General features: G+C 43.0%; 1 protein-coding gene across 3 annotated transcripts; it reads left to right on the forward strand.

The window, feature by feature from the left end:
- The first annotated feature begins 1411 nt into the window (after nucleotides 1-1411).
- fgfr1op2 (FGFR1 oncogene partner 2) lies at nucleotides 1412-25935 on the forward strand. 3 transcript variants are annotated; one of them, XM_047017716.1, is made up of 6 exons: nucleotides 1412-1710; nucleotides 2474-2610; nucleotides 3398-3515; nucleotides 11395-11537; nucleotides 12271-12384; nucleotides 25521-25935. In XM_047017716.1, the coding sequence occupies exons 2-6, from the start codon at nucleotides 2479-2481 to the stop codon at nucleotides 25656-25658; spliced, it is 645 nt and encodes a 214-aa protein (XP_046873672.1). In that variant the 5' UTR covers nucleotides 1412-1710; nucleotides 2474-2478; the 3' UTR covers nucleotides 25659-25935. The 3 variants fall into 3 exon arrangements, with proteins under 3 accessions (XP_046873672.1, XP_046873674.1, XP_046873673.1); XM_047017718.1 differs by having other exon boundaries at nucleotides 1412-1574; nucleotides 2504-2610; XM_047017717.1 differs by having other exon boundaries at nucleotides 1587-1710; nucleotides 2504-2610.
- The last annotated feature ends 373 nt before the right edge of the window (nucleotides 25936-26308 follow it).

Raw genomic sequence — 26308 nt, forward strand, 5'->3', positions numbered from 1 at the left:
AAACATAATTCTTCATTATTTCCATATGAAGAACAATGTCAATAAATGACACCCCTTGACTGCAAAATGTAGGTAACCTATAGCCTATGTTGACTTTAATCATTAAAATTAATGATATACACGCCGTCACTAGGAGGCGCTGATAACAATAATGCAATAACAACGTCTCCGGCGGTGGCTCATGTGCATTCAGTTACTCTGAGTAAAATACGTTTTTACTAAGTCAATACGTAACAGTCTGCTTTACATTACACACAAAGTAAAAATTGACTACTTTGTATGGTAAGCTTGTAGCGACACGTCAAGCATGGTTTAGAGACAGTTTAACTTATATTTTGAAAATAAAAGTTTATAGCCTGTTCTCCCATTCTAAAATGTTATGCGACAGTCAACAAAAATGCTGCAAGACAACCAATGCAACTGTTACGAGACAGTTGCGTACCACTATCAACAGAACAGTAACTGTCATGTACCAGTGGAGGCGCTGTCACGTACTACTGTCCTGTGCCAGCGGAGGCGCTGTCCTGGATCACTAGCTACTGTCATGTACCAGTGGAGGCGCTGTCCTGGACCACTAGCTACTGTCATGTACCAGTGGAGGCGCTGTCCTGGACCACTAGCTACTGTCCTGTGCCAGCGGAGGCGCTGTCCTGGACCACTAGCTACTGTCATGTACCAGTGGAGGCGCTGTCCTGGACCACTAGCTACTGTCCTGTGCCAGCGGAGGCGCTGGCCTGGACCACTAGCTACACTGTCCTGGACCACTAGCTACACCGGACCACTAGCTACACTGGCCTGGACCACTAGCTACACTGCCCTGGACCACTAGCTACACTGCCCTGGACCACTAGCTACACTGACCTGGACCACTAGCTACACTGGCCTGGACCACTAGCTACACTGTCCTGGACCACTAGCTACAGGACAGTACAGTTTAGGTTCTAACCGCCTCTCCGCACCTGTTTGCAGTTCACTGAATATGAATACCAACCCCCCCCACCCCCCAAAACAATTTCTCATCGAATCTACAGGATTCACGTAGGTCACCTATTTTGGTTTCAAAACGGCGATTTTCGCCGAAAGGTGAGGGATTTTCATGTCTGCCATATAACCAGAAATTGACGCCATAGGGTGTGTTAAACTCGTCTTGATCCAGGGAATCCAATGGTAACAGTAACTAACCCTAACCCTAACCCTATCCTGATGGAGGAATCCTAAATAAACATATTTTGACTAAGTTTGCTACTTAAAGTACCTGTTTTGTTTGATGCCGGGTCATGCATTTCGATATATATTGAGATTTCCGCGGTTGTATTTCTGAATGCCATGGAAACGCTCAACCAGTAGGTGTGTTCGACTTCATGTAGCACCGGCTGACAATGCCTTGGATCATAGAGTTAGCATTGGATGCTTCAAGTCAGCCGGCGGGCTGCAGGCGGCTGTACCGGTGCTTCATGAAGACGAACACACCTAATGACAATCGATTTAAAGAGCCGAAGTTACACGAACTCTCTTCATTTGTGTACGTCATTTCCTGATAAAGGACCGAAGTTACACGAATTCTCTTCATTCGAGTACGTCATTTCCTAATTTTCTATCCGGTGGTGTCCCAAAACCACGTTATTTCTCCAGTTCTCCCCGTGTTAGACATTCTCTGGTATAAGTCTATGAGCCAAACAAGCTAAAACAGGAAGTGAAAATCGAACCAAGGTATGCTAGCTATCTATACACAAACACACATGTATTACACAGAACTGAAGCTGTTGCTTAAGGAAATAATACATTGCCAGGTATTTCTATAAAGAACAATGAATGTTCCAAAATAGTTATCATCTCAGTCGATGTGATCTGAGCTAATTTAGCTAATCAGCTAGCTAGCAAATAGTTACCTATGTGACCCAGCGTTAATAATTTGTATACCTACACAAGATTATCTCAAACAAATGTGTCGACCTTTCCATCAGGCCACAGATATAATCACAGTTTTAAACAAGCACAATTTTATTGGAAAATAAAATACAGATGAGTTGGACCAGAGCCCGTCTACATTCTCTGCTTGGACTTTAGCTCTAGCAGTTCCAGTAGAAGGCCCTGAGTACTGTCAACTTTCCGGACATGCGCTGCCTTGTTTCTCCAACCTGAAGTTTGGCTAGCTAGCCTAAAATGTTCGATCTACAATGTTTGCCAAACGAATGGGAACATAGCTGCTGAAGAACATAGACTAACCATTAGCATACCATTTATCTATATTGTGCGTAGGTAGCTAGCTAGATAACACCAGGTTCGTAAATCCACTGGCTAACTGGTGCTACTACTCAGGCAGTGGACAAGGAAAAAGTAATTTCAAATGATGAGCCACATTTCGATACGTGTGTATCCGACTGTTGTCTGCAATCAGAATAGTTTAGGCAAGAGTTGAGTGTGCTCTTACTTAAAAGTGAAATTGAACTACTCTTTCATTGTACTGTAACAGGAATTATGTGTTCATTGGAAACGGTTTTAGCAGATGCCAAGTCGCTCGTGGAACGTCTGCGCAACCATGACAGCGCAGCAGAGATGCTCATTGAACAGACAACTCTCCTTAACAAGCGAGTGGAAGCAATGAAACAGGTAGCAATGCAATGAATCACGTATCAGATTATTAGTTCTGTATGTGTGCCAAGGTGTCGTCTGAATGCCGTTTGCACAGCAAGTATGATCACAGCATAGTCAACATATTCAACAACATAAAACGTGTACAGCTTGTTGTGTTGGTTAATATAAAATTGATTTTATGTATTGAATCATTGTCAGCAATATGTCTTTCTCTGTTCAGGTTATGTTTTTTTTCTTCTCCACCATACCTATTAATTAAGGTTAAAAATGAGACAGTTGGATTAACAAAAAAACTATATTGGTTAAATAAGTATTCACTCACCTTTGTCAATATTTCATTGAATTTGGGAGTGTCCGCAACATGAATATCTCCTTCATAATGCTATTTGTTAAATACAGACTGTTCCTTGATTTTGACCTCAAATACTGTAGAACTATGCACTACTGCTGTACTTTCTATATGCGCCGCTTCGGAAAAGAGTCTGGTAAAATATTTTTTTTAAATTTATTTTTAACCAACTGAGGTACTGTCTAACAAACTGAAGCCTTACAAAGGTTTATCAATCACTTGGCAGAACTGTAATGGTAACAGTGTTTATAGTTAGGGTAACAGTTCTGACATAAACTTGTGGCCTTGTAAACCATTGTCATTAGATGGCAGGTGTTAGTGTGGAGCCCTGAATTATGAAAATAATGACAGAATGACATTTGTTTGGATTTGTGGATTCTTTCACACATTTTACAAAGATAATTGTTGCTCTTCTAAACAAAATTTTACCATGGCCTGTGTTTTTGTTGCCAGTATCAAGAAGAGATTGAGACGTTAAATGAGGTGGCAAGACATAGACCCCGCTCCAGCCTTGTAATGGGAATTCAGCAGGAAAATCGACAGATCCGTGAGCTACAACAAGAAAACAGAGGTACAAATAGTGTAGGAGCCATTATTGTGCACTTATGGGGTTAATGGGGCTTGTTTCATTTGGGTGTGGTTAGGGCTGGGGGATAAATCGATAAAAATAACTATCGAAGTAATGACTTCCCTCGATAAAGATATCGTAACATTAATTACGATTAAAATATCGATAATGTCGATAGAGAATAATTAAGAACAGCAGTCCATTTAATTTCTGTGATGCAGCAGGAAGTTTCAGAGAAATGGTAGCCTATGCTCACTAAAATATACTGAGCACCTTGAGTGGAGTAGCTATTATTAACCGCGGAAAATTAGTCTTATTGCCGAAGCGATAGCCATGGCGAGGGAGCAACTTCCAATGAATAAATTATTGATAAAAAGGGTTTGTCTTGAGTTATTTGGAAGTTGTTTGGCTTTTTGAAATCCGACAAAGAGCAAAGCAATGTTCGGTGCAAATTGGTGTAGCTAGTAAACAAACAGGTGGCTACCAAGTCTGGTAATGCGACAAACTGTTCTTCTTGTTGACCTCGACCTACAGTTTCGGTTAATAAACGTTTTAACAAATCTCTGCTTACAAAGGTGTTGGTTGATCTGTCGAAAGTCCATATTAGTTTTTTATATAATATAACAACACGTAGGAAAATCCCAAATCAAACACGATGAATCTGGAGCAGACGCCATGTTGTCAACATCTCCAAGGCAACCGCTCTCTAGGTCCGTAAATCGTTTGCGGACCTAGGTTTAAGGTTTTAAAAAGTTTAAGTTATTTGACCCCAGGTACTTGCTCCCTGGCCGCAAACATTTCTCTCACACCGCTCTGCCTAAACCTTATGCCGAGTGTTGGGAAAAAGTTGAGGAGATGTATTTAGCTACTACTACAGATCTGTGGTCTATCGTTTAATTATTGTTATCGAATGTAAATATAAATATCTATATCGATAATTTTTTACCCATATCGCCCAGCCCTAGGTGTAATTTCATTTGGGTGTGGCCTGTGGTGGCTGGGTTAAATAGGGTCACAGGCACCATTTGACTGGAGGCTAGGGTGACGGGAGGTCATACTGTTTTTACCGCTTTTATATTTAATAAATGGGAACACCCCAAACGAATGCAATTCCGTCTGGACATTGGTTCTGTATACAGCGCGTCATGAACTGGATCCTCCGCGCCCAGAAGCGACTACAGAACTGGATGGTCGCTCCAAAGTAAAAACATCGACCTTTTGGACAAAGTTAAAATCCCAAACTTTTGGAAAAGGTAGAAGCCACTTTGGATTACTCACCTGGAAATGTTTCGAGCACAGGACAGCTGGGCCTAGCTCAGCTGCATGACAAGGCAAAGGACAGTCATGTCCCCCTTCAGTCATGGATCTATCGCTGTCAGCAAAGTACGCTCCTCAAATGAGGTATGTGTACTACAGGGTGGACCGCAGCTTGATGTGAGGAGGCCTCCAGCCTATTCCAGGAGTTTGTGCTTGTTGGGCACGGCCAATGATCTTGTGGTGGCTTTCATTCATTCACAGTCAAAAATGTCTAATAAGAATATTGATAGCCCTGAAATGGAGCTTACTGGCATACAAGCCAAAAAAACACAAAGTAAACTGTCGACAAAGGGTATTGTTTTAGACATGGAATGGTTACAAAAGGAAAGAAGTGATGTTTTTAAAAGTGTAAGCAAAATAAAGGAGAAAATAGGAGTTATGGTCATCAAATGCAAATGTTTCTATATTTCAACAACAACTGAAATGCTTGAATACATTGTGTGAAAATGCATCATCTCTACATGACACATTGTTAAAGGATTTTAATTTGCCCATGGACGAAATCCAAACACAAGATGCCTGGTTTCATGTTAAACAACGCAATAAGAAAACAAAAGGAACAAATGGAAATGGACGCTGAAATGGCTGCCGCTGCGGTTCCTCCGTCTGTGTTGGAGAGCAGTTCTGTAGGAGGAAGTTCTGGCACAAATTGGATGAATTCTTACGTGGGCAAAGGGCTCGAAGAACAAAAACGGACCCTGTTTGACCCAAAGCTAAAGGAATTTGTGTCTGAACCTAACCTTATTAGCAGCGCCCCCAGCACTTGTGCTAGGTGCGAGGCCTAAAATACGCAGCCATGTCAAGTCATACACACAGGAGAAAATACAATACAACAGCAAATCACAGAGATGCCATTCTCAAATATGATTTACAAATGGAGCCTGAGTTGTCTACTTCAAAGCCTCAATCTGTAAATTCTATTTTTAATCCACTGATCTCTGATCATCCCGCAACGTCACAATATGAGGAGTTTAGTGCACCATCACAACAGTTCACCACCCTACAAGACCCAACTGCACTAGATAATGCCATCTGCACTATTATGCAAAAACAAAATGAAATCATGTCAATGCTTGTACAGTAGCAGTTAGCTGCATCTTTGCCTCAGCTAGGCCTGTCGTGATAGTCAATATATTGACTTATCGCACGGTATATGGCAATGAGCGCAAACATTTTTGGTGCCGCGATATATTGCAACTGATCATTTTAATAATAAAAAATAATGATTATATACATTTCTACATAAGAATGTCACCAACATTTTAGTAGATCCCGCTGTCTGTCATCTTGTCTGCTTTCTGTGTCGAAAGCGTAGGCGGGACTAGCGTCTCCACACACACAGAGCGGACACCGACAGGTGAAGAGAAGGCGTGAACTCACTGTTATAAAGCGTTCTGTTTCATGACATCTACAGCTAGTTAGGAAGAACAAGTAAAAATTGACTTGGTTTCAAAGCCGCAATCTTCAGCTCCGGTGTAGGAACATTTTGTCTTTAAGCCAAATGAGATGAGAGCCAATTAATGTGAACGAGCCGGTAAGTCGACTTTGTTTAAAAACAGTGTAAACGAAAAGAGGCAACTAACCTAACGTCTCACTTAGCAATACATAACTGTCCCACCCAGTTTTTCAACCTGTGAACAACAACTGCAGCTGGAGCTGGAATGGGGTCTTCCATACAGTTCTGTTACAGATACCTTTTCCCGACAGTGCAAATATAAACGTGACAACGCGAAATTGCGTAACTCGCTATATAGACAGAGATGCAGCCATTACACATGGTCTAAAAACCAGCATTTACAAATATGCTGCAAACTTTTGACAAACACAGGGCCGCCAACTCTCACGCATTGGCCATGAGACACACATTTCAACCATTTCACACGCTCTCACGCCACACCTTGTATATCTCAAGCTGAAATGGCAACGCCAACCAAGTAGCCCTGTTCACGTTGTAAACAATAAGGGATGATGGACTGAAGCGACATAGACGTGCGAACAGCCGCGAAAACTCGCCTATGCGGGGGGGGGGGGGGGTCATTATGTAATCAGTGGCATACAATTTTGACTGAAAATTACAATTAATGTGTGCAATAATATCATTTATCACAATTAATTTTGGTGCAATATATCGCACAAGAAAAAGTTGTTATCGTGACAGCCCTAGCCTTAGCGTGACATTCCCATTTTTGATGGCAATCCATTGCAGTGTATTTCATTTATGAGAACTTTTGAACACTGTGTGGAGGAGAGAAAAAGAAGCTATCTGGATTGCTTGTATTTCGTGGAGCAATACACCAGGGGGCCGCCTAGGGAAATTGTGAGGAGCTGTATGCATATGCCATCACAACAGGGCTAACAAAAAGCAAGGGGACTTTCAATGGAAAATTTTGGAAACAAATAAAAAGTCACAACAGCATACATGGACAAACTCTTTATATGGCCAGTCATAAAATCTGAGGATACTCATGCACTGGAGGAATTTGCTCTGTTCTTAAGAGGATGCTGCAACGCCATGTCAGAAATACAGTACATGGAGGAGCTGAACTTACCATCTCATATGAGGCAAGTGATCATGAAGTGGCCCAACAAGCTGCGTGAAAGATGTAGATCTACAGCTTGTGACACACAGGAATGGCGAAGCTGCAGCAAGTTAAGATCCTGTGCCATCCTCTGTTTGGAGACCTCTCTGACAGCTGACAGTTTAAGTCCTGCCATACAGGGTACATACAAGGACAGAGACACTAGGCTATTACCAGAGAATGTCTAATATGGGCTCTGCTATTACCATCGAAACCTGGGACATCTCATTGGAAAGGTGTTGCCAACGTTGGGGAAAATATTTAATTTGGGATGATCTTGGAGGGATTTTACAGGTGGGACTGGCAAGTTAGCCCATAGCTAGCCCATAGCTAGCATGATGTCTTCTAGATCTAGATAGAGCTATATTTACCGGTAGTACTAGTCTACTTATCTGAACTACAACGACATGATTGTCCGGGACAAGTGGATTTGTAGGGCAAGTGGAAGAGAATATACTTGCCCCACTGGACAAGTTTAAAGTCAAACAAAATAAAATGGCATGTTACTTGCACTGGCCAGCTTGCAAATACTGAGGATGGCCTACTGAAGTTGGGTTAGCCAATGTCGTTAGCGATGCTAGCTAACGTTTGTTTTCTAACTGTATATAATATTTCACTGGGTCTTGCAGCTGTTTGACTGAAATTATTATAAAATGTTAGGTTCTACTACTAGCTATTTGCCTACTTTAGCAAGTCACAGTATTTCCAAGCCCTGATAATGTAACTGAGAAGACGCAGTAAATAATTCCTCTTTCAAGTAATAAGCCCCCGTTCAAGTCAAATTAGCTGCACGGTCTGTAGAGATATTGGGAGGAAGCTGCAGTACAGTACGTAACAGAAAGTGTTTAATTCTGCAGAAATTGTGTAAATGTTTAATGTAACAAATACTGTTTTTTATAACACCTCAATTGTTATCATTTGTATAATATTACAGCTCATCTTTGTTGGTCAAAGGCACAATCATTATCCGGACGTGACTTTTGTGCATGGAAAAGTGAAACGTAAATGTAGGCTAGTGTAGTGCTTCAAGTAATGTCAGGCCCTGAATGATCACTAGATATAAAGAAAACGTTGACTTCCACTCTATGCTATTCACTGACAGTAAAAATAAATGGTATATGTTCGTAGACGAGCTCCAAGGTCGTTGCTGCCCTCCTTTCAGTCACCACTGCCATCCAGTCTGCCAGAGCGGCTTCAAGGTCATCCGTCATCATTCTGCTGGACCTTTCTGCGGCGTTTGATACGGTTAACCACCAGATCTTGCTCTCCAGACTTTCTGAGATGGGGATCACTGGCACTGCACTCCAGTGGATCTCATCCTACCTGTCGGGAAGATTATACCAGGTCTCCTGGGGAGGCAAAGTGTCAGACCCTCGCCAGCTCTCCACTGGTGTCCCACAGGGCTCCGTCCTTGGACCCCTCCTCTTCTCTCTGTACACCACCTCACTTGGACCAATCATCACCTCCCATGGCTTCTCCTACCACTGCTACGCTGATGACACGCAGCTGTACCTGTCGTTCCCTCCGACCGATCCGGGGATCTCAGCTAGGATTGAGGCCTGCCTCGCAGACATCTCCGCCTGGATGACCGAGCACCACCTCCAGCTGAACCTTGCCAAAACGGAACTTCTCATCATCCCGGCCAAACCCTCCATCTCCCACGACCTCTCAATCACCCTGGGATCTGCGACGGTGACCCCCTCATCCGCTGCCAGGAACCTTGGGGTTACCATGGATGACGAGCTCTCCCTCACGGCCCACATTGCTGCGGTCTCCCGGTCGTGTAGATTCACCCTCTACAACATCCGAAAGATCAGGAGATACCTGTCTGAGCACTCCACCCAGCTGCTTGTCCAAGCAATGGTCCTCTCTAAGTTGGACCACTGCAACTCGCTGCTCGCCGGTCTCCCATTATGCGCAACCCGCCCTCTTCAGAGGATTCAGAACGCAGCGGCCCGCCTGGTCTACAATCTACCCAGACGCTCCCACGTTACCCCGCTCCTCATCTCCCTCCATTGGCTACCTATAACGGCCCGCATCAGATTCAAGACCCTGGTACTGACCTTCCGAGCAGTGAACGGGACTGCACCCGACTACATCAAGTCTCTCCTGCAGCTTTACACCCCCACCCGCCACCTACGGTCTTCTTCAGACAACCGCCTGGTGGTCCCACCGCTCAAGACCGCCCAGTCCCAACACAAGCTCTTCTCCTACATGTATGTGTAAATGTGCTGCGTTGCTAAATGATAGCAACTCACCAGCAGGACAGTTAATCAATTCTCCACTCATTCTCCTCGGTACAATGAACAATCGATTTATTTGGCTTCGACGGCCGGCTGCGGACCATCATATACATTAGTGGTTCTTGCCACCTCTTCTTCAATCCGGTCAGTCGCCGTAGTTCTAGTACTAGACTGAGGCTATTCTCCTCCACGACTCCCCAACGTGACGTCATCGTCAAATTGCGCTAATATGCTAATTCTAGCATAAAAAATGAAAACTTGTCTTAAACACCATTTTGAGACACCATTTGGAGATTTCTGGAACAATATACATATCTTGAGTGCTTTATGTACCCATTAATCGACAGTGGTGGTTAACCTGCCATATGGTCTTTAAATACATACTTTTTGAGTTGCTTTATTTGTCTTAAATAATATAATCTACAATTTCTGTAGAACATTTCTTTAATTCAGCAATGGTGACACAATCGGGAATCAGATCTCTCCATACGGCAGCGCGACAAAAAAAACCTTAGTCGACCAAGAGCATATCGACCAGAAAATTGACTAGTGAACTGAGTGGGGACTGGGGCCCGTTCTCCGTACGTCGCTAACTCAGTTAGCTGGATTTAAATGTTGATGATTTGTCATTATCTTGGATTGTTCGGCTCTTCGAAGCTCATCCTGGACTTGCTGTCATAGCAACAGGTCCGCAAGCTTATGTAAAATCGATTAGATTGAGGCTGTACAAGCAAAGGTGATACAGGAAGTCTGTCACAGATATGTCTTGTCCGTTTTTACTACAGGAACCTTTTGGAGAAGGTGCAAGAATAATTAGCAGAATTTAACATGAAACCGAATTAATTGCTCATTGCGTGATAGATAGGCTCCTTGAGCACAGCGCGATATGCTATCCTTTTTGAGAGGATAGCCTATCGTTTTTTTGTGAGGGTGTAATTTACATAATAAATGTGTTGAAACCACATGATGTAAAGATGATGAATGAAAATATGAAAGAAAAAATTAAAATGGGCCTAGCTTACTTTAATAAGCGATAAAATGTGTGGTCACTACTCCACATTTAATTTGGTCTGCTACTTTTTCCCAGCCTTCTTTCTTGGATTTTGCAGACTTTGAGGTTTTCCCTGGCGTTCTGATTAAATCTTCAAATTCGGAGTAACCTTCGAGCAAGCTGTTGTGCTGTTGGCTCTGTGAAAAAACAGTGCGCTCATTTTGGCCACGGTGAGCAGCCATAGACTTATGTGAGCAGCCAATAGCAGCGTTGCTGATCAAGGTTTCTACTATCGATACATACCCCCTTTTAGACCAATGCATAACTCAATCCAGCTATACTAATTATAAACAACATGGGTGTTCATAGAACCAAATTAGCCATATTATGATTAGCAAGCTGATGTCATCTTGGATGTGTCATTTGATCTCGAATCAAATAAGCGACGTACGGACAATGGGCCCTAGCCCTACTGGTTATGTAACGTTGGTAGAATGGTATACCGGTCACGGTATCAGCTTACAGCAGGCACTGTGCTGTAGGCTATCTAACAAGCATTTTATAAAGCAATTAAAACAGGTTGCACCATAACAATTATTTGCATTCGCACAAATGTTCCCAAATATATTTTTGGGTTGCACAGATACAATTTCGGGAGCATATGCGCCAAAATGGTTGCAATTTTAAGCCCTGATATACATAAATTTGTATATACACACCCACACAGTTTATTGTACCCCTTCTTCCTGCAGAGTTGCGAACGTCTCTAGAAGAACACCAATCAGCCCTTGAACTTATTATGACTAAGTATAGAGAGCAGGTCTTCAGACTCCTTAAGGCCAGTAAGAGAGATGACCCCGCCATTGTTTCACAGTTAAAGGAGCAGCACACCACCGTAAGTAATGCCAGATTTTTGGTCTTAAAATTGTTATTGTATTGATTTGAACGCAATTGATTTCACCCACTCTGCACAATGAATGCTTAATCTTTTTAAATAATTGACATGTTAAATGCTGTTATATCCACAAAAGGGGGAGGGGAAACCTCCTTATTAATGCCCATGGTTTTGGAATGAGATGTCCAATAAGCTCATATAGGTATTATGGCCAGGTGTCCACACTAGGTCATATAGTGTATGTCTCAAACAATGGCAGGTAAAATAAATAGATTGCAGAAGATAAAAATGCAAGGATTTTGTTAAAAGCTTCCTCAATGTTCCAATATCCTTATTTTTTGCATGCATTTCTTCTTTTTATATATTTTTTTGTCTACTTTGTTTTGTTTGGCTCGGCTAAAACATTGTGCTCTTATAAATATGGGTCTGGGTGTTTTTGATGCATAAGTGCATTTAAGTTTATGGCAAAACATGCCATAAACTTAATTGGAATCATCAGTATTTTCTGACAGTGTAAAATTATATTTAAAAAATTAAGATATTATTGGCCATATAGGTTCATACAAAATCTATTCTTTCATCCCCAACCTTCAAGTGGATTCTATTAACATAAACCTTTAGCATTTTTGCATGTCCCATTTACTGATTACTTTGCTAATTAATACAGTTGTTAATGTGGATTCCAGTATTAAAATATGTTTTTATCCCTAAAATCTTCCATATATTTAAACAGGAAATGCGGGCACACTATGATAAAATCAATGAGATGGCGACAGTAATGAAGAAGGCAATTGAAGTGGATGAGGAGAGACAATGTGAAGATGAGGAAAGGATCAAACAATTGGAGGTAAGCAGTCATTGGGGTTTTCACACTTGGTCCCATTCAGCCCTGAAAACAAACTCGTATTGATTAGTCCGCATTTATTGCGCATGTTAAAACTCTAGGGAGGTGGTCTAAGTTTGCTTCGCTTTAAGTCCTCATTGTGGATCATTAACCTGTGCATTGTGAAGAGAAAGTGCTCCAGGTTCGCTTTGCCATTGTATTTTATCCCTCTCGGCTTGATGTAGACAAACCATATATTGACTGGGACATTTGAAAAAACAAACATGCAGCAATGGGAGCTAGTAATGCTGGTATTACTAGTGGATTGGGAATTGTTTGGTCAGAGGAAGAAACGACTGCACTTCTCCAGATATGGAACGAAGAACACCTCAAAAAGCAATTATCTATCATGCACAAAAACTTATAAAATGAGAAACTTGAAAAAATTAGAAAAGGTTCCAAGCAATAACTACCCATAATCCAAAGCAGTAAATGTCTGGTGCCGTATTCACAAAACAGCTTAAGACTAAAAGTAGCTCCTAACTTGCTGGTTGATGAGAAACTCAGCTTGTCACTCCTAATTTCAGGACGCAACATTTCTGGCTCTGGCTAGTGTTTTAGCGCTAAAACCATCTCCTAAATCTGTGAAAATGTAGGGGTGGTCAAGAAGTCACTAAGACTAAATCAAAATATTCTATTTTAGTTAATCTTATTTTATTTTTTACTGTTGCTTGCTTTTCTACAGGTACACTTGCACTTAACGATTCATGTTACATTACATTTACATTTATGCATTTAGCAGACGCTTTTATCCAAAGCGACTTCCAAAAGAGAGCTTTACAAAAGAGCATAGGTCACTGATCATAACAACGAGGTAGTCACAAACATTGCAAGCAGCCAAAACATGAAGCATACATTGTGGAAAACTAAACAAGTGCCAAAAGGGAAGACCCATAAGAGCAGGCAGTTATACAAGTTTACAAATTAAACAACATGAACCACAAAAAGTGCAGGACTGTACCTGTGGAAGAACAATCAATAGTAAAATATTTCACAGTGAGTACAAGACTTAACTTTGTTATAACTAACCTACAAGAGCAACAAGTCACTCAATAAGAGTCATTGTGATCCTGGAGGAAACTAGCAACAGGTCTAGCCAAGCATTCCTAAGTGCCGTTGTACTCCCGGAACAAGTGCGTCTTGAGCCTTTTCTTGAAGGTGGGGAGACAGTCGGTGTCCCTGATGGAGGTGGGGAGCTGGTTCCACCATTGGGGGGCAAGGCAGGAGAAGAGCTTGTGTTGGGACCTGGCAGTCTTGAGCGGTGGGACCACCAGGCGGTTGTCTGAGGAAGACCGTAGGTGACGGGTGGGGGTGTAAGGTTGTAGGAGAGACTTGATGTAGTCGGGTGCAGTCCCGTTCACTGCTCGGAAGGTCAGTACCAGGGTCTTGAATCTGATACGGGCGTTGATGGGTAGCCAGTGGAGAGAGATGAGGAGCGGGGTAACATGGGAGCGTCTGGGTAGGTTGTAGACCAGGCGGGCCGCTGCGTTCTGAATCCTCTGAAGAGGGCGGGTTGCACATGCTGGGAGACCAGCGAGCAGCGAGTTGCAGTAGTCCAACTTGGAGAGGACCATTGCTTGGACTAGTGGCTGGGTGGAGTGCTCAGACAGGTATTTCCTGATCTTCCGGATGTTGTAGAGGGTGAATCTACAAGACCGGGAGACTGCGGCAATGTGGGCCGTGAGGGAGAGCTCGTCATCCATGGTAACCCCAAGGTTCCTGGCAGAAGATGAAGGGGTCACCGTCGCAGATCCCAGGGTGATTGACAGATCATGGGAGATGGAGGGTCTAGCCGGGATGATGAGAAGTTCTGTTTTGGCGAGGTTCAGCTGGAGGTGGTGCTCGGTCATCCAGGCAGAGATGTCTGCGAGGCAGGCCTTAATCCTAGCTGAGATTCCCGGATCAGTCGGGGGGAACGACAGGTACAGCTGCGTGTCGTCAGCAAAGCAGTGGTAGGAGAAGCCATGGGAGGTGATGATTGGTCCAAGTGAGGTGGTGTACAGAGAGAAGAGGAGGGGGCCAAGGACGGAGCCCTGTGGGACACCAGTGGAGAGCTGGCGAGGGCCTGACAGTTTGCCTCCCCAGGAGACCTGGTAGGATCTTCCCGACAGGTAGGATGAGATCCACTGGAGTGCAGTGCCAGTGATGCCCATCTCAGAAAGTCTGGAGAGCAGGATCTGGTGGTTGACCGTGTCAAACGCTGCAGAAAGGTCCAGCAGAATGATGACGGATGACCTGGAAGCCGCTCTGGCAGACTGGAGGGCAGTGGTGACTGAAAGAAGGGCAGTCTCTGTGGAGTGGCCAGTCTTGAAGCCCGATTGGTTGGGGTCAAGCAGGTTGTTCTGAGAGAGAAAGTGAGACAGTTGGTTAGATACAGCACGTTCAATTGTTTTTGAAAAGAAGAGTAGCAGTGATACCGGTCTGTAGTTCTGGAGGATGGCAGGGTTAAGGGAGGGTTTTTTGAGTAGAGGGGTGACTCTGGCCTGTTTGAAGGCAGAGGGAAAGGTGCCGGAGTTAAGGGAAGAGTTTAGGACATGGAGAAGAAAAGTTATGATGGAGGGGGAGATGGTTTGAAAGAGAGGGGAGGGGATGGGATCAAGGGGACAGGAGGTGGGGCGATGAGAGAGAATGAGGTCAGAGAGCTCTGCCTCGGACAGGGGAGAGAAAGAGTTTAGACGTTTAGTAGGGTCAGTCATGGAGGTTTAGGGGGTAGGAGAGGTGGGTTTAGGGAACCGACTGCTAATGTCGGCGACTTTTTTCTCAAAGAAGGAGGAGAAGTCGTCTGCTGTCAGGGTGGAGGGAGGGGGCGGGGGAGGTGGGTTAAGAAGGGTGGAGAAGGTAGAGAAAAGTTTGTGGGGGTTTGAAGCAGAGTTAATTGTGTTAAGAAAGTAGAGGGTTTTAGCACCAGTTATGTGAGAAGAGAAGGATTTAAGGAGGGAGTGATACTTATCAAGGTCCAGACCGTCTTTGGACTTGCGCCATTTCCTCTCAGCTGCTCGAAGGGTGGACCGCTCTTCACGAATAACATCCGTAAGCCACGGGCAGGAGGGAGAAGATCGCACAGGCCTGGTTGACAGGGAACAGAGAGAGTCAAGTGATGCAGTTAAAGTGGTTAACAAGGAGTCGGTGGCAGTGTTAGTGGGGTGGGACGAGAACTCGTCAATGGGAGGGAGGGAGGATGTTACAAGAGAAGAGAAATGGGAGGGAGACAGGCAGCGGAGGTTGCGGCGGAAAGTTACAAGGGGAGGGGAGGTAGGAGGGGTTGGAGGGAGAGAGACAGAGAATTGGATAAAGTAGTGATCAGAAGTGTGGAGGGGGGTTACAGAGGTTAAGTCAGTGATACAGTTACGTGTCAAGACGAGGTCTAGCTGTTTGCCTGCCTTGTGGGTCGCCGGTGTGCTCAGCAGCGTCAGGTCAAAGGAAGTAAGGAGAGACAAGAAGTCGATGGCCTGCGTTCCTTGGAGGTGGATGTTGAAGTCCCCAAGGACTATCAGGGGGGTTCCATCATCCGGGAGGACGCTGAGGAGCATGTCCAGCTCCTCCACAAAGTCGGCTAGCGGTCCTGGTGGACGGTAAAGAACAATTAAGCATGCTTTGATAGGATCAGTTAGCATAACATAATGATGTTCAAATGATTTGGCAGTAACAGGGAGTGGTGTGGATGTGTATTTTATATGTGGGGATAGAACCAACCCTGTCCCACCACCACGCCCAGTTGAGCGGGGTGAGTGAGTGAAGTAGTGGTTGACGGAGAGAGCAGCTGGAGTTGCAGTGTTCTCTGGGCGGATCCATGTCTCAGTCAGCGCAAGGGCATGAAGAGAAGCATGAGATGCAAACGCTGGGATGAAGTCTGCCTTGTTCACAGCAGACTGGCAGTTCCAGAGCCCTAAAGAAAGAGAGAGGGCAGGTGGAGAAGAGCTGGATAGCTAGTGAAGGTTAGAAGTAGACGTATATACTTTGTGACATATCTACGTCTACGGGTAGTGTAATGAACAGGAATGCTAAAAAAAAACACATGGTAGCTATGAAAAATTTCTAGGTAAGATATAATATAAATAGGTTGATACTTATCAGAAGAGGTGATCCAGCCCCGTCGGCCTTCCTCGGTGGACTCCGCAGGTAGACTCCTTTGTCTTTGTTCGACTGAGTCTTTGTGCGATGAGGCTGGCAGACGAGGCTGCCTCTAAAGTGCCAGGCGCCTTAAATATGCAAGGCGCAGCTGACAATGAACCCGAATTATGTAAACAAAGGCCAGGGTCTCGCGCAGCGGCAAGTACCCTGAAACTCGATCTCTAGCTAGCTACTTTACTTAACGGCCTGGATAACTGCTGTCTACCAGCCTAGCCCAGACAGAAGATTTAGCACAACACAACACAATACTACAAATTGAAGTCACTTACTTGGTCAGGAGACAGTCACGATGTACACTCAGTTAGACACTATTCGCTCTGAATCTGGTTACAGAAGTCAGGGCTATTTAGCTACTTTCGACAATGAACCCTAATTATGTAAACAAAGGCCAGGGTCTCGCGCAGCGGCAAGTACCCTGAAACTCGATCTCTAGCTAGCTACTTTACTTAACGGCCTGGATAACTGCTGTCTACCAGCCTAGCCCAGACACAAGATTTAGCACAACACAATACAATACTTCCCTACATTTATGACAATACACAATACAATCATGTTGTTTAATTGTAACTTGCTTAACTACATGCTCTTATGGTTCTTCCCTTTGGCACTTATTTTTTGGTTGTCACAATGTGTACTTCGTGTTTTGGCTACCCGCAATGCTTTGGGGCTATCGTGTTGTTATTATCAGTGACCTATGCACTTTGTAAAGATTTTTCTTGGAAGTCGCTTTGAATAAAAGTGTCTGCTAAATGAATTAATGTAATGATTGTAGTAGAGTTATCAGGGATGCAGTCACTTATAGAAACAATCCAATAACACCGGAGAGCAAGGTTGACAACTCTACTCTACTTGGCCTCAGGGAAAATACTGCGATGCAGCACAGACGAGCGAGGTAAAACTGCCATCTGTCAGTAGATCATACAATATGCCCAGTGCAGACCCCACATCGACAATTCATGTGGCTGTCTTTATGAATATTTGCAATTTCTTCACGAGATGCACATGAGAGGAGAATTAGAGGCTTAGAATTAACTGAACAAAAACGTGTTTAATTAGTGAGACTTACCCTACAATTGAAAATCTTTATTTGAATAAGGCTAAATACAATGTTTTAAACCTGACATCGCAACATAATACCACGTTTTACAATAGTTCTATGATGAAATCATTGACAGAGATCCATCCCCTATCAGCCAATCATTGTGGGCATAGTTAGTAAGCTTTTTGACATCATCAGAACATTTATAAATATTTAGGAGAACTCTTAGTGGTAAGATAAAATGTTTTGTGAATATGGCCCCAGAGCTCCAGATAATTTGAACAGAAGGACTGAGGCCCCATGCAAGGTTCCCACGGGTCCTTAAAAAAAAGAATAATATTCACACTCGATCAAATTCCAGAACCCTGCTTTCTTTCACCCAGTATTTTTGCATATGCAAAATATATATAGTTTATATAGTCATTATATTAATTATGTGCTAAATCACAAAAATATAAGTTTACATGGGCGTTTGTGTATTGACTGGTAGACACAATTCTTATGTCATGACATAGTGGGTACAATAATTGTAATCGTAGAATGCAAATATGTTTTGTAAAGTGGATGAACATAACTAATAAATGTATTCAGCATAATCACATATGAGCGAAACAAATGACTTTACTTTATATGTATAGTTCTTGAATGCTTATAATCTAATAATGACAGTAATGTGCGTGTGCGTGCACTTTTACAACTAATGATGAGCTGCTTTCAAAGGGAAGCAAACAGAACTAGCAAAATAAGGTGGATATACTTCCAGTTTAGATCAATGAATTTTGTTTTGCAAATGCTGTATGGTAAATTAGGCCACAATTATGACAACTGGTTCAACCATTGTGCATATAATGACTTCTGTTATTAACTAAATGTTTAGATGTTTGTGGTGGTAAGACAATTTAACAGAGTACAAATATAGTAAATTGACAAATGAAGGCTACATAATAAATAGCATGAATGTAAGCTACCACAGCTTTGGCAATTTGACTAGAATAGAAGTGGAGGTTGAACAATTACTTCAGAGATGACAGACAATTTAAATGGTGATCTGAGAAATACAGGTACCAAAACCACTGAGAAGAACGGTCATCACCAGCTGCCAGTGTTGTAGTACCCTGAGACCAATCTGACATTTTGAAGGTCTCAGTCTTATCTCGGACTTGACCGCTTTTTTACTTGGTCTCGTCTCGTTCTTGGACATAGAGGACTCAGGATTTTATTTTGAGACCGGTCACGACCACAATTGCGGGAATATCACTAAATTGCCTGCGCATTGTTTAATTTATTTGTTAATGACTACTGTTATTGGATATTAAATATCATGCTTCAAATGCAACCAATTACTTAACTAATTTCTTATTTGAAATTACCCATCACGCCTCCTCGCACCCCAAAAGTGAATGAGGAAGATGGGCAAAACAGTGGCTTTGCAAAGTGGCTTTGAAAAGTCTGTCCTATCCTTTCGATGTCAAAGTGAACAAAGGTGAAAAGTATAGAAATAATTTAGCCTACCAATACACATTTATTTTTCCTTTAGTGGCAGAAACATAACACACAATAAGTATGTGCTTTAGATAGGACATGGAAGCAGCCTATGAAGGAAGGGAGGGAGTGAGGTTATTCTTATTGTGTGTCATGCTTCTGCCACTAAAGTAAAAATTAATGTGTACTGTATCAACAAAACATAACCAGGTGAACAGTTAGTGATACACTAATACATTTCATTTTAGTTACAGAAATGTAGTTTCAAGTTAAGTGTTTTGTCAGGTGCACAGGAACAACACAAGGTCAGACTGGGCACTGAAATTCTTGGGACAAGACAACGCAAGCAACCTGGCATAACATAACACAAGTACTAAGATAGTTAGTTTCCTAAAGGATCACAATGACTTACTTAGACTTGTTGCTCTTGTTGGTTAGTGGTAGCTGATTTAAACTGTTGTATTCTATTTTTTTAGGTAATCTTATATTTTTATTTTACTGTTGCTTGTTTTTTTCTACAGGTACACTTGCACTTACAGATTCATGTTGTTTAAATTGTAACTTGCTAACTACATGCTCTTATGGTTTTTCCCTTAGCCACTTGTTTTGGCTACCCGCAATGCTCTGGGGCTATCTTGTTCTTATTATCAGTGACCTATGCACTTTGTAAAGCTCTCTCTTGGAAGTCTCTTTGGATAAAAGCTAAATGAATAAATGTAAATGTCAGAACATAGATTATATCTATGATAAACTAAAATAGAATAGAAATAAAATAATAATAAACCTCCTAAATATACAAAATTGTATGCAATATACAAAACAATATACTAGACCTCTAATACACCTGTAGTTACCTCATAGACCTCAGGGTTTCCTTATCTATTCTTTTTTTAGTTAAGGCGGCTTAAGCTTAGTTAAGTTGGGTAAGTTAGTGTCAGTGCAATAATTAATTGAAAGTGACAGTGTTTAAAGTGACTAGTGAGAAATGTATCAATGGTAAGTGACCAGTGTGAAATGTATCAGTGTCCATTTAGAAGCCTGATGACCCTTGGATAGAAACTATTGTCCAGTCTCCTAGTGCGAGACCGAATGCTACGGTAGCGCCTGCTAGAAGGCAACAGGACAAAGAGACTGAAGAATGGGTGGTAACAGTCTCTTAGGATCCTGTCTGCTTTCCTGAGGCATTGTGTGTGGTAGGTGTCCTGTAGGGCTGGGAGCTTCCTGCCAATGATGAACTAAGCAGACTTGCCACACTACGTAGAGCCTTGTGGTCCCTGTGTGCAGCAACCAGTCAGAATGCTCTCTATTGTGCATCTGTAAAAGTTAGTGAGGATGACTGAGTCCACACCAAACTTCTTCAGTCTCCTCAAGAAGAAGAGCCTGGCCGCTTTGACCACCTTGTCCGTGTGGACAGACCAGGTGAGGTCATTGCTGATGTTCACCCCGAGGAACCTGATGCAGCTGACCTTTTCCACTTTGGATCCGTTGATGTGAAGGGGTGCATGCTCCTCCTCCTGCCGCCTCCTATGGTCTACAATCATCTCCTTGGTTTTGCTGACGTTGCGACGTTTGCTGGTTTTGCACCATGATGTCAGGGTATTAACCTCCTCTCTGTAGGCTGACTCATCACTGCCAGAGATGAGGCCCACAATGGTTGTGTCTTCAGCAGACTTAACAAGAGTTTGGAGCGTGAACAAGGAGAACAGGAGAGGGCTGAGCACACAGCCCTGGGGGGTGCCTGTGTTGGTGATCAGTGTGGAAGAGGTGCGGTAACCGATTGGCACCACCTGTGGCCTCCCCGTCAGTAAGTTGAGGATCCGCTTGCAGAGGGAGGCGCTTAGTCCCAGGTCCACAAGCTTGGAGACCAGTCTGGAAGGGGTGATGGTGTTGAATGCTGAGCTGTAGTCAATGAACAGCATCCTCACATACGTATTCCCATTGTCCAGGTGGGTGGGAGAGAGCGGTATGCATTGTCAGGGCGATGGCATCATCTGTAGACCTGTTGGACCAGTATGCAAACTGCATAGGGTCCAGGGTGGGAGACAGCGAGGAGCAGATTAATGATTTGACTAGCCGAAGCACTTCATGATGACAGAGGTCAGTGCTATCGGGCAATAGTCAATTCATGCAGGTGACCTTGGTGTTCTTGGGCACAGGGACGATGGTGGTCCTTTTGAAGCAGGTGGGGAGTACAGACATGCTGATGGAGAGGTTGAAGATGTCACTGAAGACCCCTGCTAGCTGGTCAGCACAGCCCCTGAGGGCCCTACCTGATATGCCGTCTGGGCCAGGTGCCTTGCGAGGGTTTATCTTTTTGAAGGGTTTATCTTTTTGCTTCACCTAAGCTACAGTTAATGTAGGCATGCCACTGGCTAGGCCTTCAGGTAGCTCCACTGCAGGGGGGGTCACTGTCCCTCCCAAAGCGAGCGTAGAAGGTATTCAGCTCGTCTGGCAGTAGGACAGAGGGCATGGGTCTCACTGTAGTCTCTCCCTTTGTAGTCAGTAATGGCTTTAAGTCCACTCCACATGCGCCTGGGGTCAGAGCTATGGTAGCTGGGTCCTGTAAGCCCTTTTCGCTGATTTGATGGCCTTCAGAAGGTCATATCTTGCCTTCCTGTACTGAGAGGGCTGGAGTCACTGCACAGGACCAGGGAGCAGATCAGGCAGGCTTACGCAGATGTTGACCCAGAAGTGGCAGAGTTGCTGAGGGAGAATGCAGATCAGTCATAAACGTCTGTTGACGGCACCTGGCAAAAAAGAGGCTTCACCTCTCCCTATGGAATTGGTGTGTGTGTATTGACCTCCTTTCAGCACTGGTGACTGACTATGAAGTCCAATCCTCATATTGACATGCTTGTGCCTTGAAGGAAATTGCCAAGAGAGAGAGAAAATAACAGAGCAGGAGTTTGACAGCTGGAGAGAGACGCACAATAACTGTGCTAAAAACTTTGCAGGATCTAGTAAGGCAGTGGAGCAGGAGTCAGCAAAGAGGATGTGGGCCAGATCTGTGTATTGCCGTGCGGTACACCGAGATGCTCTCAGATGGGGATAGTGCAGCATTTAGGGAGGTGGTTGCACTAAACCCATACCCTGGGCATGACATTTTAAAATTGGTGTATCTCAATTAGGGATAGGGACCGTTAATTTTTATCGATATCTATACCATTTTCGATACTTTTCTGGGGTGAGCTTGAGCTTTATGTAAACAAGATTACTGAACAACATTTATAACAATAACTTATAGAACAAGGGGAACGTGTTGCTCTCAGAAGGAGGCTGGATTAAGGAGCACATATTTGCACAATGGATCCTGGCTCTGGATAAATCTACAATTGTCCACTACAGATGTACTATCCACAACCTGGATGAGTAACTAGTATAAATGACTGATTAGTTGGTTGGTTGACAAAAAGTAACATTGACAAGCTGTCATTGTTCAAGACGTGACCAGCTAACCAAACTTCCTTGTCTCATCCCTATTTTGTTCTGTCTCTGTTATTGTTTAACAAGATGCTTAAGCAGCCCACAGAGCCATGCTCCCGGTGACAATGTTTAGAATGATCAGCAGCGGGGTGGGGGAGGCTAGTCTTGACTCACACAATGACTGTGCTCGTCAAAAAAAAATCTGGTTCGTGCACGCATCAAATTTTAGGGGCATATGCGAGTAAAATAGTTGCACTGAAGAGCCCTGGTTCTTATTATTGAGGTTTATTATTGTCAACAATGGAAGTTGGGGTGCGCAGACTGCGCTCACTGTCCTGCAACGGCAGCTGGAGTTGGCACCGTTGCTTCTCGAAGACAGTCGAAAGTACTGCATTTTAAGTACTGCATTTTACCTTTAGCTGATGCACAACGTTGAGGTGCTTATTCATTGCAGTAGTGTTCCCCCCCTTACAAGAAATTATCTTCGAACATATATTACACGTCGCTTCGTCCTTATCTTTGGCTTTATTAAAATGTAGCCAAGCCTTTGACCGCTTAGTACGTTCAGCCATCGTAGCTGCCAACAAAATGAGAAATGTAGCGAAGTAGGGCGTGAGCCAATTAAATGATTCTTCTTTTAGTTTAAAGGCGGTTGGGAGGCCATTCAATTGAATTGAGTAATTGTATTAGACAATTGATGTACGTGCACCAGTGATTTGATTTAAATTACCTGGCTTATCTCTTGAGACATAAGTTACATTATATTACCTATATATGGGGAAGAAGCTTATCCCACTGTACAACCGCATGTAAAGTGACAGCCTGCTGCAGCGAATGCAGCATGGAGGCACTCAGAATACAAACTAGTGCCTTTACCCAGTTATACGGGCGCGGTTTCCAAAAACAGTCTTTGTATGTAGGGAAAAGCTGGGTTGGCAGCAAGTATGGCCATCTCCACTTTTAATGAAAGTGCCTTTGCCAACTGTGATGGAGAGGTTGTGGCTTCAGAGAACTGTTGTTACTGTGGATGCAATGAGGGAAACAGATCGGTTCAGAATCGCTAAAGTTGAGGCTGTTACCGCCAGCATGAAACATAGGCGCAAGAGTCTGAGCACAGAAAAAACCCTGAAAAGACACAAGCAGGAAATGGATGATGGGCCTACATATGGAGCAGGCATACAACTAGGCTTTAAATAGGATGGGTAACTAGGCAGTGTTGTCCTCGATGGACATAAAACCAACTAGGGTGGCAGTTCTACTAGTGCCAGTGTGTGTGTGTGAGTGTTTTACTAGTTCTGTTCAGTTGAAGGCCATGCTGTCATTCCGTTAAGTTTTTATGTCTTTGAGATGTTTTATATTGTTGTTGCTAAGGATACTTAAAGATAATTTCTGTATATTGTATTTTCCCCCAAAATGTATGGAATTTAACAAAAATATTTTTTAAGACCGTTTTCACAAAATGATTTTTTCCTCATACTATGAGCCAGAAATCTAATTCAGTAGCTCTTACATCAAACTTTTCATTTGGATTCCTTTCAATATTCTGAAGGTTTTTACAAAGGGGTTTGTTTACATGTAATTCATAGCCTGATTTATCTAGCATTTTATTCATAAAACATAGTGAAATTATTATTTTTAATGGCTGTATGACTGACAGTATTTGCAGATTTTTGGAGTGATAAAAATGTATATAAAAATGTCCTCTGTAAAAGCCTTTGACTCTAAAATGTCAATTCTCCATTGTTTAGATTTATGTTCAGGAAAAGTATGCATATTTCATGAAATGATGCCTAACTTGCATATTTACATGTATTATTTAGCAGACACTTTTATTTAAAGCGACTTCCAAGAGAGAGCTTTACAAAGTGCATAGGTCACTGATAATAACAACAAGATAGCCCAAAAACATTGCGGGTAACTAAAACATGAAGCACATATTGTGAACAACCAAAATAAGTGCCAAAGGGAAGAACCATAAGAGCATGTAGTTAAACAAGTTATTTTAATGTTGCTATAATTTGCATATTTAAATATAATATTTCTAAAACTTGTGATACAACGTATTTTTGTTTTGATGTAAGTGATCAACTGGGGAAGTTTCATGGTGACATCTGTTAGTTAAAACCTTTAGACCAGGGGTGTCAAACTCATTTCGCATCGTGGGCCACATACGGCCTAGGGAGATGTCAAGTGGGCCGGACCATTAAAATTATACCATACTCTGCTATAAATAACCAAAATATCATGTCTTTCTTCTGTGTTATCTAGTTTAATTGATATAAAGACCATATCGTATAAAGTCCGTCCAACCGCTTTAACAAGTAATGATCTCTTCGGTGGTGTAGTTGGTTAAAGCGTTGTACGACTACATATTGTTAATGCGAATCTGGGATCCCAAGTTCGCGCCCCAGTCCAGTGAATCTCGTACGATATTCTTTAACTTTTACTGTGAGAAAATGACATAATTCTAAAGGCCTACGGATGTATCACAACATTTTAATGTGTGAGCACTAATATCAGATCAAAATGAACACATGTAGCCTTAATTAAATATTGAATAACGTAGGGTAGTCTACCGTCGGAGACAACCACTACACCTCATTCAGCCAGTTTAAACGGCTGCTAGATGACGCTGTTCATTTTCAAAGCGCCGATAGTTCGGCTCTTTGGGCCGGCACAATCCGGAAGAAACCACCAAAGCTTTACAAGGCATCGTTCGCCCATCCCTAGTAGAGACCAAGGTATTAATTGATACCGTCTGCTGTTTTCAGTCTGTCTCAGTGATGCGGCTTGTCTTCTACTCTGATGGAAAGAGTGCGCCCCTTAGCGGATAATCCATGAATTGCAGCGAATTAAAAATATTAATTCCATGTCTTTTATGCATTTTTTCCACTTTCAAATTATCCTGCGGGCCTGATCGAACCTCCTTGGGGGCCGGTTCCGGCCCGCGGGCCGTATGTTTGACACCCCTGCTTTAGACAATTAACATGTGGTGTCTGGCTTTAAGTTATTCATTTTCTTTCAGCTGGAGAATAATGGTCTTCGTGAGTTGTTGGGAGTCAGCCGAGAGGCCTTCTGGGTACTGGAGAGAGAGAATGCTTCAGATAGCTCTTCACTCTCAGCCCTTTTAACCAGGGCTGACATCAACCTTCGGAAGAGCTAAGCCCTGTAGGACCTTCCTCCCATTCCACCCTCCCAACTCACTTCTAGTCCCACAGACTCAGAGTACTGCACCACAATGCAGTGGAGCTTCATACACTTTACATGCTCATTAGACAAGTGACAAAGCCTTTCTTTAATATTGTTGTGGCAGATTTCTATTTTGTTGCTTGTGAGAATTGTGTTATAAGTAGTGATATGGAATAAAACAATTGAATTGGATGTCAATTCTTGACCTTCTGTGCCGTGGTAATTGTATTGTATTAAATTGTAATAAGTAATAAGTATTTATATATTTTTTTATATAGGAGGGTGTATACTGTATTGTTCTGACCAAGGATTGGTACCGTATTTTTTGGAAAAAAAGCCGCATTTTCTATAATACTTTTATTTCTATTACACTACTCCGTTTTCACGGAGACGGACACAAGGAACGCCCTCTCCGATGTGGAACGCCCTCGTAGAGCCCCTCGTAGAGCTCTTCGTGCACCTCCTGATTTTCTTGACTATCCGTCCGCTAGTCCGTAATTTTACAGATACCCCTTGGCTGTGATTAGTCAGTATTAAGAAACCGCTTGAGTCAGGGGTCACAACGGGGTTGCCGTGACCAACAAGACAAACAGAATCCTTTGACCGCCATTGCTGTAAGTTTTT

The sequence above is a fragment of the Hypomesus transpacificus genome, unplaced genomic scaffold, assembly GCF_021917145.1.
Source record: "Hypomesus transpacificus isolate Combined female unplaced genomic scaffold, fHypTra1 scaffold_62, whole genome shotgun sequence".
Lineage (NCBI taxonomy): Eukaryota > Metazoa > Chordata > Actinopteri > Osmeriformes > Osmeridae > Hypomesus > Hypomesus transpacificus.

Coding starts and splice junctions, on each gene's coding strand:
- fgfr1op2 (XM_047017716.1), top strand. CDS start 2,479: ATGTGTTCATTGGAAACGGTTTTAGCAGATGCCAAGTCGCTCGTGGAA. Junction 11,538..12,270: donor TAAAGGAGCAGCACACCACC/GTAAGTAATGCC, acceptor ATATTTAAACAG/GAAATGCGGGCACACTATGA. Junction 12,385..25,520: donor AAAGGATCAAACAATTGGAG/GTAAGCAGTCAT, acceptor ATTTTCTTTCAG/CTGGAGAATAATGGTCTTCG.